The 15,181-nt window shown below is 38.4% G+C and overlaps 1 protein-coding gene across 3 annotated transcripts in view; it reads right to left on the bottom strand.

Moving 5' to 3' along the window:
- Positions 1-2,525: 2,525 nt before the first annotated feature.
- cadm1a (cell adhesion molecule 1a) overlaps positions 2,526-15,181 on the bottom strand; it is a 378,997-nt gene continuing 366,341 nt past the window's right edge. For all 3 annotated transcript variants that reach the window (XM_035667108.1, XM_035667110.1, XM_035667109.1), the window contains 2 exons: positions 11,218-11,346; positions 2,526-7,556 (listed from right to left, as the gene is read on the bottom strand). In XM_035667108.1, coding sequence (XP_035523001.1) covers positions 7,438-7,556; positions 11,218-11,346 — 248 coding nt within the window. In that variant the 3' untranslated portion in view covers positions 2,526-7,437. The remainder of the gene's footprint in view (positions 7,557-11,217; positions 11,347-15,181) is intronic.

The raw sequence follows: 15,181 nt of genomic DNA, 5'->3' as shown, positions 1-15,181 counted from the left end.
TGCAAAGCCTCTTCTTGGCCTCGTAACCTAATGGCCTCTGAATAGGTGCTGAATAGCCAATCCCTGAATAATATGTGAGTGGGTAACAAGGACACTTTTAATAGTCTTCATTAGATCAGGATCAAAACACGGGCTGGTCTGCACAGAGACAACTAATAATAGATAAATAATGTAATATTAATTTCAGGATATATACGCTTTAACCTATTCAGCTTGCAAGGTTAACGCACAAAGGCAAAACTGCATGGCTGACCTTTTCATTACTGTAGACAAAACCCACCAAGGACACATCCAGCAAAATGATTATACTCTGGCATCATTAAGTGCAACCATTTGCTGTTATAGAGTAAGTTAAAGTGTAATGAATAAGATTTCTTTCTATTCAAGTTATTCAAGGATATTGAGTAATGAGTCTATAAGAGACCAACTGGCGTACACATTAAACATGAACCCAGAAGTAAATTTTCTATGACTGATCGCTTGCCTCTGGTCTTCTTGTTCTAATCAATAGCAGTATCACCTTTACTTATTTAAGATGTTGGCTCATTATGTACCGCACTTGAGGTATAATGAGAGCCTGAGGTGAAAATGTAATTAAAAAGATAATATCTTCCTCTACTCAAGTCATGTACTGAATACTGAATATTATAGGTGTGTTAATGTCTAAAGTAAAACCTGACTCATGAACATTAAATATGTATGGGGAAATACATTTTTCCATGACAGATAGCTTGCCTTATGTCAATTCCATCTACTGTGTTGGGATCAATAACAGTATCTCCATTTATTTAAGATGTTGGTTAAAAAGGTTCACTGCACTCATGAAGCAGGGATTGATTTTCAGGGTATAAATCCTGTTGAATTTATTAAAGCTTTCACGGTGCTCCTCAAGATATTACCCTATATTTCTGTTAATTTGGAGCGCTTGTTTTATACTGCACATTCGCACTGGTTTATGCATGTGATAAAGACTTCATGACATCTGCGCCTGCCAAGGTTCACTTCAGACTCGAGCTTTCAACATCACTAAAGAACAGTGCATATACTATATATACCCAAACCCCATTTCTCTGCTTACATTTCTTTGTCTCCCTGTCTCAGTCTAAATACACTCATGACATTCAGCAATGTAAGGTTAATTAATAATTAATTTAATAAACAAAAGTCCTATAAGGCAGCAATATTCATTATACAACTAAATTATGAAGTATTCAACTCAAGTTTTTCTGCAGTCAGTAAAGCATTTTATGAGCACAACAAGTTTATACTCCCCAAGGAGGGGAAGTTATTATCGTCACTCCCCAGTGGCGTAGTGGTTCCTGGAGGAGTGGGTGCACTCTTAATTTATGCCCCCGATTTTTTTTTTTTTTAAGTGGTCTGTCCAGCTAAGGATAAACGCCCGATGTTATAAACAGTGACATGTACTTTGCATTTTTAGCTCACCCAAACATGGGCCAGTAGTATTTGCACACTGTCACTGTAACTAGCTTCTGACTTCTGCTGCTGGAGTTCAGGGAGTTATGAAACCATTATAAAATAAACAGACACAGAAGTACTGGTTCACCAACTATTGGCTGAGAAAACTGCATAATTATGCATTTTGAGTGAACTACTCCTTATTCCGTAGTCCATTCACACAATTATCTTACCTTGCAAGTAGTCTATGGACCAGTAGTTTATTTTGTCAACTGTTTCTTGGAACAGCTGATTTGCTGCTGGAGACATTTTAGCTCCTAGGATGGCAAAACGAAGCCATGACCTGCGCTGCTTACCCTGGCATTCTTACCCTAACCACTCCTCATGCCTAAACCTAACTGACCCAACCAAATTAAGCAATATCCAATCAGAGGAAGAGTGAGGTGGGTCATTCCCCTCGACATAAGTACACCTGCACTACACCGCTGTCACTCCCAAATCCCTGCTGCACAGAGCTCTGTGTTTCCTTATGAGAAATGGTGGAGTCAATATGAAGCGCCAAATATCATCTGTGTGTCTTCACATAATATTCCATCATGAGAGCTGGTTGACTGAAGTTCAGCAGTTATATTAGTTAAGCTTAATTTTGAAGCATAGATCTACACAAACCCCAGAACACAGAACTTGTAGAACAATCACAAATATTATTTTAAATCTAAAACCAAGTATCTTTAAAGCCTCTGAGAAATGTATATCTCCTTCGTCTCACTCCATTCTAATAAAAAGGTTAACTGTAGTGGCAACAAATCTATGGAGACCATCCTGTCCAGAAAAATGGGGTGTTTCTTAAAATAATTTTCGACGTAACTATTGACATTTTGTGACAAAGCAGGAAGTCCGAGAGAGGATGTTTTATTTTGGTATACTTTGCCAATTCTATAAATATTACATAATTATTTTTTTCCATGTGTGAACAAATCATTTAGGCTATCATAACGTGTGTCTGTGTCCACATTTTCCCCATTTACTTGTGATGCATCACCTCAATGGCCTATATTAACATTTAGACTACAAAAATAATACCAACACTGATTATTTTGGACATTAATATCTTTTCTTTTTTATTAAGACAAGAACTTTTCATTGTTTTTGTAAAAATGTCTATTTATGAACCAATACAAAATGTGTATGGGAATGTGGAACTCCTTTTTCTCCATTAATACACATTAACATTTCCCAAGAACAGCAGAGAGACAAAAAGAATCAATCTAAAAACAATGACTCGTGAAACAATCAAAACTTTTCGTGAATCAAACAAGCTTCCAAAGGCGGCGGTCCGTTGAAAGTGACAGTAGTACAGCCACAACAAGTTTCTGATCCTGCTTCATTCCAAATGAACAGTGTACTCTTTATGACCTATGTCAACACAAAGCAATACTTAACACATCTTTTACAGTGCACCAAATATTAAGGAAAATACAGAAAACATGTACAACATATATGCAAAATATCAACAATTTTGCCTCTTGAATCTAAAATAACGTGTTGCACTTGATTGATGAGGATGCATTGTACTTGTTTTTATGTCATTTAGAGGTGGGGCCTAAACTTTGCATTCTACCTGAGATGCAGTAACATCGGTCAGCAACGCATGAACCAGAGACAGGACATTATCAAAAGAATTTAATGTGGAGAAAACTACACCAGTTACACTGTAAGATCAAAGTCCATGTTTTACTTCACTGGGCATTTAATAGAAAATAAAATCATACATACAATAGCCTAAAATATCATTCTGCTATTTACTTCAAATTCAATCTGCACCACTTCTGAATATTTAACCCTACTCAAATCTTATTTTGTATATTTTTGTTCCTTTTTATTTTGGAACTTTGGGAGAGTAAAAGCTCTTACTGTGAATAAAACATTTGGAGAAACACTCCTGCCGTTCCAACCCAGAAAATGTTTAATATTCACAAATAAAATATTAATGTATCAGCCTTAAGGGAGAAGACAATATTCAGTTCTATTCCTTTATTGGCAAGTACATATTTTGAAATCTGATTTAAATGGAAGCTGCCACATGTCACTAAAGCGAAATAGTGCTCACTGTAAAATACAAATCACACAATCTCAGTCTTACAAATGAAGTGACATCTGCTCTGTGATTCATAAAGCAACGATAACAAGTCAGTTAATAGTTTTATCAGACACCAGACCGTAAAACATCGAACCTAATCAGAACCCCTTCCCACCCCCACCCATCCACATAACAAACACAAAACAGTGTCATCAGCATACAGTGTTAACTTAGTGGTAATTCCTTTTGTGAGTACAGAACTTTTAAATTAACTCAAGTTTTCACAGAAGAATAAACAGCTGGAGAGAGTTGGACACAGCATCTTTGATCTTTGTCTGCAACATCACTCCTGTAGCCATAATTGCCACATCCAATGGAAAAGCTAAAAATATGTCCACAGCCCACCTGCTGTCTTCTAAAACTGCAGAAAAATATACTGAACAACTTTAAAAATGCACAGATGCACAATGCTCAGGAAATTGAAATATGCGTAATGCAGTTCACAAGAACCTTCTCAACTGCCTTTGAATGACCCCAAAACCACAATCTCAATATGGAAAGACTGAATGCTGTCTTCATGCATGACTATGATATATTAAAGCTATCACATTGTAAATGTGTTGCAATCTAAGCCACACATTGACAAATTCCAATCAAATGCATTAACGTGGTAATAAAGTATTGAATCTTGGATATGAGTGTCCACACAGCAAGCAACATCATTAAGAATCCATTTTCCAGAGTGTTCAGTGTACAAGTGGTATGAGTTGTATTAGGTGATATGATTGATATTGTTATATATCATAAACTGGTATGGGTTGTATTAGGGGATATGATTGATACTGATATATGTCATAAACTGGTGTTTCTGAAGAACAACAACTAAGTATAATGGAAAACTAAAAGTACATTGCTGGAGAGAGCTCAACGCAATGCAACTTCAGAAAACATAAGCAAGTGAAGAAGATATCTTTACCACTCTGACAAGGTATACAGTGCGTTTAGAGAAAAGGTGCATCAAACTACTAAAAGGCAAGCAAATTAAGCGCATTCACCAATTTGGCAACATTTTCAAGGCATAAAGCCACACACTGGACATATAGAAAACATAATCAAATACAGAAACACTGCCAACTGTTCAGAGAAACAGAACTACAAAACGATAGACATTTCTGGAGGATGTTTAAAATATATGAACATGCCAGTAGCTTACAATAGTGGGGGTACAGCAATATCTCCGTTAATATCAGCATCTACAACAACTTACAAATACTTTGTAAACTCATTTTCAAACATCACAGAATCATCAGTTTTAGTGTCCTCTAAAAATGTCCATTCGGTTCTGTGTGACTTGCAAAATATTTTAATTTGATTGTGTTGTTGTTGTTGTGTTGAGTTCTTTTTTTTCCAGGTGTATCTGTTGAGAAATTGGTGAATGCATTTCTTCATTTGCATGTTTTTTTAAGTTGCAGTGGTCACCTTAAAAAATGCATTTTTTGAAAGAGCAGTTACAGTGCAATAATCATGATGACTAATTTTGGACCATAGACTGTATAATAAATAATGGACGAAGCTTCCGGGTCAATGAGGCCAATGCGGAAGTACCTTAAATCTGCATTCTTTCTAATGGCCACCAGGGGGCAGTTCCGTTGGTAAGAAAAAGAAGCTTGGTCTATAAAATAAAGCAGGTATGCTTTAGGCCGTGGTTTGGACATTCACAATTAAATAGTAAATCATAGAAATGTGTCAATCAGGCAACTTTTTTCTCCACTGATTTGATCTGGTGGATGATTGTCCAGTTGACTCTGGCTTTTCAACTTAAAACTTTTAGGTGTACCTTGCAACCTAGACCACCTCCTCAATCCACCCCCAGCTGTCACATAGAGTAAGGACTCATTAAGGAAGCTGCTTGCTGTGTGAACACATAATAATGACAAACAATGCCACAAATAGACCCTCATTGCCATGTTAATAAGAAGCCAGGGCATTAATGCAACCCATGGGATTGCCACCACGGAGCACAACATGTGTATTAAGTTCAGTTACAAACAATTAATTACTTTTGGCATTCCTCAGTGCTCCCCAGCTGGTGCAGCAAAACAGATCCTCATTCAGTTTTGGCAGGTGATACATAAAGCAAGATAGAGAAGCAAAAAGAATGGGGTTTCAGCACATACACATGCAAAAAAAAACATCAAATGCTGAAGCACTCAAGCTGCTGCATCAAAGCAAAATATATATTTAGAAGGTGTGATGGGAGTGGAGACTGGCCTGTCTCTCAGAGTATTTCAGTTTGAAGACAGTTTTCTTTCCCAAACATTTGCTTGTGTTACATTTTGACAAAACTCACAATGAGCGTGATACAATAAAATTCACAATGGTACTCCATTGTAATTCTAGTAAGTTGTAAAAAATATTTCTTAGTAAGGATTAGTGTACAATACAGCTGTGATTCCATTGGCTTGATTTACATTGGATTGTGTGTTTATGAGATAACATGAACCCTCTGATGGGAGAACCTGGACTGTCATGGCCACTTTTTTTGTGTTATATTTTGTGCAGCTTATGTGTTCCTAAAATAAATTTGTTTCAGTTTGGAGTTTGGTTAAGGCTGTTTCTCTTTTCAGTAGAGTTATGTACAGTTCACCAACATCTTTTGGCTGCTGGTTGGCTAATATTAATACCAAATGCTTTTTCAACAGCCTTTTTATTACTGAGGCATCTTGACTGAGAGTCTGCCAAAAAAACATGTTTAAAACAATTTACATTTTCTTACTTTCCCATTTGTAAGAAAAAAATATGCTAGCGTGAGAGCAGATGGAAATCAATTGAACCTCATCATTACAACTCAATAAAAGCCGGTGGGGGAAAATGGGCTTGCATTAAGCCAAATAAAAAAAACTTGTTCTGAACAGAGGAAGAAATCAAAATAATAAAATGGCAGTGCAGCAAGGAAAAATAATGTAGTACTTCTCTTTACTAAGAAAGGTAATTGTTTAAGAGGCAGTAGTATGTCTGCTCTGAAGAACAAAACTGAGGCTGCGAAACATGAATTAACTGAATCGGCCCAATAAAATCATTTCCTATTCTCCTTTTGCTGCCTTCTTTTTGATTATGTTTTGAATATGGTTGTGTTCAGGAGGGGGCAGGGAGGGCATGTACAGCACATCCAACCTGTTTCTCATTTATGTCCTTTGTACAATGATATGTAAAGCATTCCATGCATTTTTGGAGCTGTCAAAACTTCAGGAAAAAAAGAGAGAGGGAAGTAATGGCTTGAGACAAATCACAGTATACTGGAAAGCGTTTTTGTTATGCGGGAGAGGATGCGCGATGTGTGCAGACACATTTAGGGAAAAGAATGAAGTGGCTGTGTAATTTTACCCTCATACAAAATCCAACAGCACATTGATAATTACGAGTGGGGAAGATGAAACAGGGAAACAGGGGAGCAACAAGGTTATGCAAATGAGGATCAACACAAATCCAAATATGGATAGAACAAGGCACAGAATTTTCTGCAAATGGTTGAACTAAATAAAATTCGTACCAGCAGTTAGGGAGGTGTTGAATGGTGAAGCTCTCTACAGTGATTTCTGGCAATGTCTGGCGCACCTTCCCACCCCTATACCCATCCCCATCTCACTGTACCGAAAACCCAAACCCTCCCATTTTTTGTCCTTTTTTGATTTTTAATTTTTTTTACACACAAAACATTCCATCTACATCTGCAGACTAGACTAAACAACGGCTTAAAACCAGGCCTTTCTTTAAAACCCCATCTCTCTTCTACTCCTCGACCCCTCTACTCGCACTAAAAGTGATCCTGAACCAACTCAAATCCCTCCATCAACCTCCCGCCCCCACTTCTCCCCTTACCCTGGCCCCAAAAACAGCTTTGTGTCCCAAAGAGGACACAAGAGTGAGGGGTCCTGTTTTGATTAGATGTAGTACTCTTTCTTTTCGTCCGAGTTGGTGTGGCCACCCTCTGCGTTGATGATGGCTGTATCTGCGTCCGCTGCATCGTCTGCTCCTTTGGCTTCGTGTGTGAAGTAGGTACCTGAGGAGGAGGAGGAGGAGGAGGAGGAGGAAAGGGGGATGAAGGACAGTGTCACGGACTGGATAATAGCCTGCTGCTTAGATGATACAAAAGATTAAAATGTGGCTCTACATCCCACAGCACCTAATTATGCAAATCCTTCTCCATGTGGCCATTTACACAAACCTAACACCAGCAAGCTGTAATATTCAGATTATACATAATTTCCCCTCTTTTTCATTCAAGATTGGCACATGAAAATCAGGGCTTTGAAATGATCTCGAGTGCGGGGAAGTGCATGGCTCACACCTTCAAATTAACCTTGTCAAGTTCAGCAAAAAAAAAAAAAGGGGGGGAAGTAGCAAGCCACTTCAAACTTAATTTACAAGATTTATTCACATCGTATCATAGTAGAGGCTGATAATGAAGGCAATATTCCAGATCGAATGAGGAAGGGCACTGTTAAATGTGGAAAAAATAAAAGCACAAATGCTGCTTGATCACATAGAAACAAGGTGCTCAGCGGTGCTGTAGCCTACCACACGGAGGGTGACATTAAGACTGCATGTAACAAAAAGCTGAATCTTATTTTTTTCCCCCCATTCAATGTTTTTTCTTTTTCTTTTCCTTATTTAACATCACGTTTGAAAAAGACACTTGGGCAGCCAACAACCTATATCTGATATATTTATTTTGGCAACCTCAGTTTGAGCAGTCACATAAGAATTATGCTGTAATCCGCCCCCGCAGCCAGCTGACACAACCCTGCTCCTATGTTCGTCCTCAGGGTTATGGGTAGCTTCAGGTAAGTGTTTTGTTCAGTATTTACGGAAAGTTTCTGACAGAGGTAGTTAAAAATTGCCCGCGACATCCTGAAACTCTGGATTAATTGTTTTTCTGAGTTCACCTCCCCTAGCTCTAACATCTCAAAAATCTCTTATCTCTCATTCGTCTCTTCCCTACCATTATTGCCCTTTCATGAATATTCATATCTGGCATCCACTGCACTTTAAACAGCTTACAACTCGCACCATGCACAGTGCCATTAGACAAAGTGGCCTCCATCTGATTTGTTTATTTGCCTCTTATTGCTATTTTATATTGAAAAAATAACTAACTAACTAACTAACTGGCTAACAGAAAAAATAGAATTGTGGCAATGAATCAGAAGTGAGCATTAAAGGATAATTCCAGTTTATTACAGCTTGTGTCTTATTTTTGGAGTTTTGGCCCCCATTTTTAGGAGTTATGATATCATTATACTCACTAAGCTGAGATCTGAGAACATGGCAACATGGCATCACTACAACAACGTCAGATGGGGACAGACACATAAGCAGTCAGGAAGTCAGACAGAAGCTCAGCCAGATTATCTAAACAACTTTATTTGGCCGTGAGACCAACCCTCATTGCATAGGAAGACCGTGGTAGTGTTGAACTAATATGTTGGCCTGTGATGGCTGTTTAGAACGGACAGTTTGGGTGGTTCGACTGTTCATGTTTCTTGACCTGCCAGACTTCTTATTAACAATGTCCCTTCATTCCCGGATCTCAGTATTATATGAATGAGTACAGCGCAATGTAGAGTACCAGCACTTCTGATTTTTGTACCCTTACTTCTTACTGCATTCCACAACCTCCTAGTGAGTCTGGGTATGCACCCGCATATCGCTTGATTCCATTGCAGTGTGGCAAATCTTTACTGTTCTTCGTGAGTTCTTCCCAACCCTGATTGCAGCTGTCTGTGTTTTGGTGACTGAACGATTGACCCCCGGCTGCTAAAGTGTCTTCTTGGATACCTCTATGGTAGATTAAACATGATAAAGTGCCCTCTGTGGTGGCAATGTGAAAGAAAACATGATGTTGTACCCTCTAGAATGCCCTATAGCTAGAAAATGAGTTGGGCTCTAAATAATAATCACATTATTCATATAGTTCTTATTTATATTGCAGTGTTCATCAATCTAAATGTGACCCAACACTCATTCCAAGATTTCAGCGCTAAGCCCTGGATCTTCACTAACCCCAGAACCGCTCCCAAATGTGGGTACACCAGATGGCAGAGTGTTAAGCCTTTAGTGTTAATAAATCATGTAAGACTCAGTCAGCTGGACACAGGATGAAAATATCATGAACCTTATTATTGTTTAACACAGAGTTAACCTCTCAGTTTACCACTGGGATCAAACAACAGAGATGCTTTTTACCTGCAGCGTCTGGACAGTTAAGTGAAGGGAAACACTGAGCTCAGTATCACTATAAAATAACAAAGCATCTCTTCTACACCTTTACATTGGCTCATTTAAAGTATTTCCTTTCTAAAGTGGTCAATGTATCCAATTCCATTTCCTCCTGCATAAGAAATATCAAAGTGTGAAATTTGTTATAGATTATAATTATTTCTCGGTCACGAGGGCAGCAGCTGAGATGTGTTATACTCTTCAGCAGGAATGCATGAAAAATGTAATTATACTCACCATCAGTAACCCGTAGCCTTAATAGCGTCTTTTCATTATTCAGAAAGGATGTGAAGAGTTTTTTTTTTTTTTTTACAGAAACAAAAGATATGCCTGATAAAAGTTATATCCTGCTGGATCAGATTGTGTTTTGGGGGCAAGCAGAATACTGCTGAAAAACATGTATTGCCTTAAAAAACATAAATACTAAAGAATAAATATATTTAAAATACTGTTAAAAACAATATTGATTATTGATGTATTCTTACCTGTTACCTATAAGCTAGTGTTATAGTGTGTCTAAACCAGTTCTCAACCTTTTTAATGTCAAAGAACCCCAAACCCTGATGAAATTATGTTATATCCATAACTGTCTGGAGGTATCTTTGCTGTTTTTCTTCATTATACACGATCAGCTATAACATTATGACAACCTGGGCACCATCGTCCATTTTTCCTGCTTCAACTTGAGGACAAAATGTTCACTTGCTGCTTAATATATCCAACTGTCAGTGGTCATAATGTTATGACTGATCGGTGTAACTGTACACAGAAACACAGAAGTCTTTCAGATGATTTAATCATACTAAAGGTTCATGATATGGCCATCAATCTCAACTTTTTCCAAACTTTCTGAGAGTTCCTGTTCTTTTTTTTTGGCATAGCATCAGGCTCTGAATACTACAATGCCTACGAGTCTCGGATGTTGTTGCACGTTGTGATCGTTCATCCAGAACTGACCCAGAAGCAGAGAGTGAAGTCATTTACACAGCAGATTCTGTCCAACTGATTTGTATCCTGCTGGCTTTTATACATTTATTGTCCCAACTCAGTTTCTGCATCTTGTCTGGTGCTCTCCAAATAAAAGGGAAGAGATTTATTTGCCAGTGGCTGTTAGTCAAACTCAAACAGTGCCAATGATATCTTCATAACACACCCAAGCCAGGTTGTCCACAACTACAGCAACACGGTGGTAGGGTGGTGTGTTACTGGCTGACTGCAACACTTTATTGCTGTCAATTCAAGTCAGTGTTTTCTCACTGCTGTTTTACTTCCTGTTTTTGGTTAATATTTTCAGCTACTGCCCATTTAGGCTGACAGGCTGAATACTGTGTAGCATCTAAGTGGCAATTGGATCCCCTTCTCTTTATGCTTGTATATAATCTTGCCCAATGCAGCTTTATCTAATTAAAAAAATCTGATGAGTTACTGTTTATAAGGATTACCTTTGTGTCTTGCGAAGTAGCGCCCCAAGACGATGAGTAGACAGAGCATGGCGAAGACGACCACGGCCACCACTCCTCCGATCACTGCGTGGTCCACCGTTCTGGGCGCTCCTTCTCCAGCTCGTGAATCTGAAAGCAAAGGAAAAATGAGCTCAGTGTGGATGGATAAGAGTACTCAGTGTTACATTGTGGGTATGGTAGTCAGCCATTACATCCCTTCTGGGATGTCTGACAGTTAAATGTGATAGAGATGTATATCACACTTTATTTACATGCAGGAACTTTGGAGCTGCAGTGGCTAAGAACTGCTGCTTTAAACATGCTAAAACATGTTGCTGCCATTAACAGAACTGATCGAAAAGAGTTCTGACCATGTGGTTGACATGGGTCATAACCTATGTGCTGTCAGAGTATCAGTAGTCAGTTACTGAATACAAATTTAATTATTGTAATTAGTAATGTAATCAACTGCCTTACAAAAATCTGTTATCTAATCTGAATAATTTTAGATATCTTCAATCAAAAATGGACGCAGCCACAAAAAATTGAGTTCCAGAAATATATTACCCCAACTATCTCTTAACCTAAACCTAATAATTTTATACTTCAAAACACACCTCAAGGCATAACTAAAAATAACTGTTTGCCAATAAGCCCAAACGTGTGGTTTAGTGGACTGGACTACTTGTTGCTTTTATCAAAAGGTTGAGTTCTTGCTCTTGTCCATGAGTTGCATTCACTGCTTCAGTTGTTTGTTAGTAACAAGAAGTTATTCTCGTGAGACCAGTTTGACTTTTTCTTATCTGGTTGACATTTTAATAACCACTCTACAACATCGCCACAACAATAACACTTTCGATTGCAATCAGGGATTGATTAAACTGAGCAGGAAAAGAATTACCATATTCCTGCTGGACTGTGAGAAATCACTCAGGGCAACAATTACTATGAAATGGTGTTGCGCAAATGTGAGCTGCGACTTTTATTGAGTTTGCAGCTGCAATCTATATGCATTCAACTCCTACTTTACTAAGACTGAAGCTCATTATGCAATCAGCTCCTGACCCTCCACACGCACTCTGACCATGAAGGAGAGCTCTTAAGTTCACTTCAGAGGTGGGATTTCTGAGTGATCACTAAGTTCAGAAAGAAAATAACAGCAGTGATCTTTATTACAAAATATTTAGTTTTGCCAACTCTACCTAAAAAAACTGTTACTATTCCTTAAAATATTACCCATTAAACTATGATGTTATAATCTTTAGCATCTGTATGTCTAATTATTAATACTTTAGGAGGCAACAAGGTACAAAGAGAAAGACAGGTAGAGACAAGGAGCAGGTGGAGGTTAATGCTGACGTAAAGGCTTCATTTCTGAAGCTAATAGGCAAAAACACAACAGTTCTTATTTTCAGGTGATTACACTAATGATAACATATGTATGAATATTATATTCCATTTCTACAATATTCTGCAAATAGAGCCCGCTATGTCTTACACAATGACCTTTTAAATGCATATGCAATGAGAGGAGAGGTGCACCTTGCACTTAGTCACACAAATCACATGCAAACTGCAATAAATACAACACGTTTTGTGGGCAGCAAGCGTCTCCTGCCTGAAAAACAAGACCAAAGGCCTTAGCAAATCTGGCCTTCAGTATTTTACATCGTCCATAACAATCTATTTGATGTGTTTCTTGCATCACCCTTAAGTTCACTAATGCTTAGGAAAAATGTAATGTGTTGGAAGAAACTTAAGAGGTTTAATGCAACCGCACACACAACAAACTATTCACAAATTATTCACAGTGGAAACAGTTCATAGTGTTTTGAAAAAGAAAACATGGCTGGGACCGGACAACAAGCCCTTGACACTCCTACCTGTAATGCTGTGTAAAAGATATTGATCAGGTGTAGGGATCCATGACATCCCATCTGTTTGTGGATGTGATTGGCCCTTCACCTCACAAAGGAGGAGCACATGTTTTCATCAATAGCCCCACATTATATGCTACGGGAGAGTGAGTGGGACGGGAGGTGGTGGAGATGAGATGATTATGTGGCTAGATGTTGCATTGATATGTGACATTGACTGAATTCTGCAATATAATGTATACATTACTAACACATTTCTGTGCTTTTAGCTTATTTAGATACCATTACACCATACACTCAACCTTCACTTCCTAGCTAATGTCTTTTTTAAAGACAGAAAATAGGGAATGGCAGAAAAAAGTGAAGTCAGGACACTGAACAAACAGCGAGCGCTCAGCAATCAGATCACGTGGAGCAGCCCCCACCATCCATTAGCTGTAGTAACTCACTAACACCTCTCCACACCCTTCTCCAGCCTACTTCTACACTCAAGGGATTTGCTGAGTGAGCTCCAGGAAACAGAGCAGGCCACAATTTATTAACGAATAACAGAAACAGAGAGAGAAACATCGCGGATAACATCAGCTACCGCCCACCCCTACACTCCTGCATTACCCGACCTGCAGGAATAAAAGAGGTAGGGGGGCGAGGCAGAGCAGTGCTATCTGTCAAACTCAACAAAACATTACCTGATAGATCTAATAGGTTATTTTGACTTCAGATTTTCTTTTTTAGTGCTGGGCAGATTCAATTAAACTGAGCAGGAATCCTTCTGACATCCAATTCGCTCTTGTCAGGCTGCTAAAGCTGTGCTTTAACACACTTTCCTATTACGATGTTAATGTGGACTTTGGCTTTGGGGGAAGTGGGGGATGCGTGTGGTGTGGTCAGGGTGGTGGTGGGGGCAGCTTGGATGGTTGCAGAGAATCATTCTTGGTTGTCTGTATCAAACTGGTTCAAATTAAATTAAGAGGGAGAACATCAAAGTATGTACATCATATCATGTTTCTTTATTCCATAATAAGCTTGGCCTTGTGGATTAACCTGAGTAAACACGACTGGCCCTCCGTAGTCTTACCAGTACTGGCTATAAATGTAAACTCTGGTCTGTTGGTGGTGCTACTGGGACAATTCCTCTTCTTCTGAGGACATTGAATATCTACAGCAAACTGCATGGAAATCCCTTTTTTTATGCAGGGTTGCTTTAATGTTAGAAATACTTGTGTCTGACAGCTTATTCCAGCTCTTCACTGAAGTTATATGATGCTTACCCTGAAAAGTATTCAAACCCAAGGGTTCTTTTTTTTTATGACCATTGCATCAAAAAGAAATATTCTACATGCTTGATTTTAAAACAATCTTTCCAAAATGCAGCCTGGTATCTTTGGAAACTTTGTGATGTTCACTGGAATTTAAGATAAAACGGTTAATTTTCAAAACACCAGGAAAAGTTTCATGTTTTTCAAGAGGTTTGACATGAGGGTGGACAGAGAATCATCTTCTGGGGACTGTGAATATCAAATATTTCATGGCGACATGGTAGCCAGTGAGGTCTGGCAGACCAAATGATTGATCACACAGTGGATGCAGAAGTTCCCTATGGAAATTGTAATTTAAAGGATAATTCTGGTTTAATACAACCTGGGTAGTAAACCTAGGCATTTATCAATCACTGAACTCCCCCTGCCTTTATTGGGGACAGGCGTTTAATTCTTTTAGCACAATACTCTTGCTCAGCAAAGATGGGAAACAATATGTACTTATAAATGTATATAGCCAGAGAATTTCTTTAAAATCTAGACTCTAATGGAGACCTCTGTTTATTTGTGAAAACGTGTAGCCACATCAGGCTGGTAAAGAAGACCTGTGCCTATTTGGGGCTTTTATTTGAAGTTTTACTGTATTTTTAGACCTTTGGCCATCGTTCCTATCTGTACCAACATATGAATGTACGAATTACCATTACTGAAGAAAATGATCTCCATAACTAAGGGAATAAGACCCAAGTTGTAGTAAACCAAAACATCCTTTAGCTTTACTGTCAGATAATATCTCTGAATATGTATTTTCTTTCTTTCTGTATTAGC

This window comes from Morone saxatilis, unplaced genomic scaffold (genome assembly GCF_004916995.1).
Source record: "Morone saxatilis isolate NCDOM2014 unplaced genomic scaffold, NCSU_SB_2.0 Contig20, whole genome shotgun sequence".
Taxonomy (NCBI): Eukaryota; Metazoa; Chordata; class Actinopteri; family Moronidae; genus Morone; species Morone saxatilis.
The sequence above is the reverse complement of the archived record's forward strand: the minus strand, read 5'-3'. Positions and strand labels throughout refer to the sequence as shown.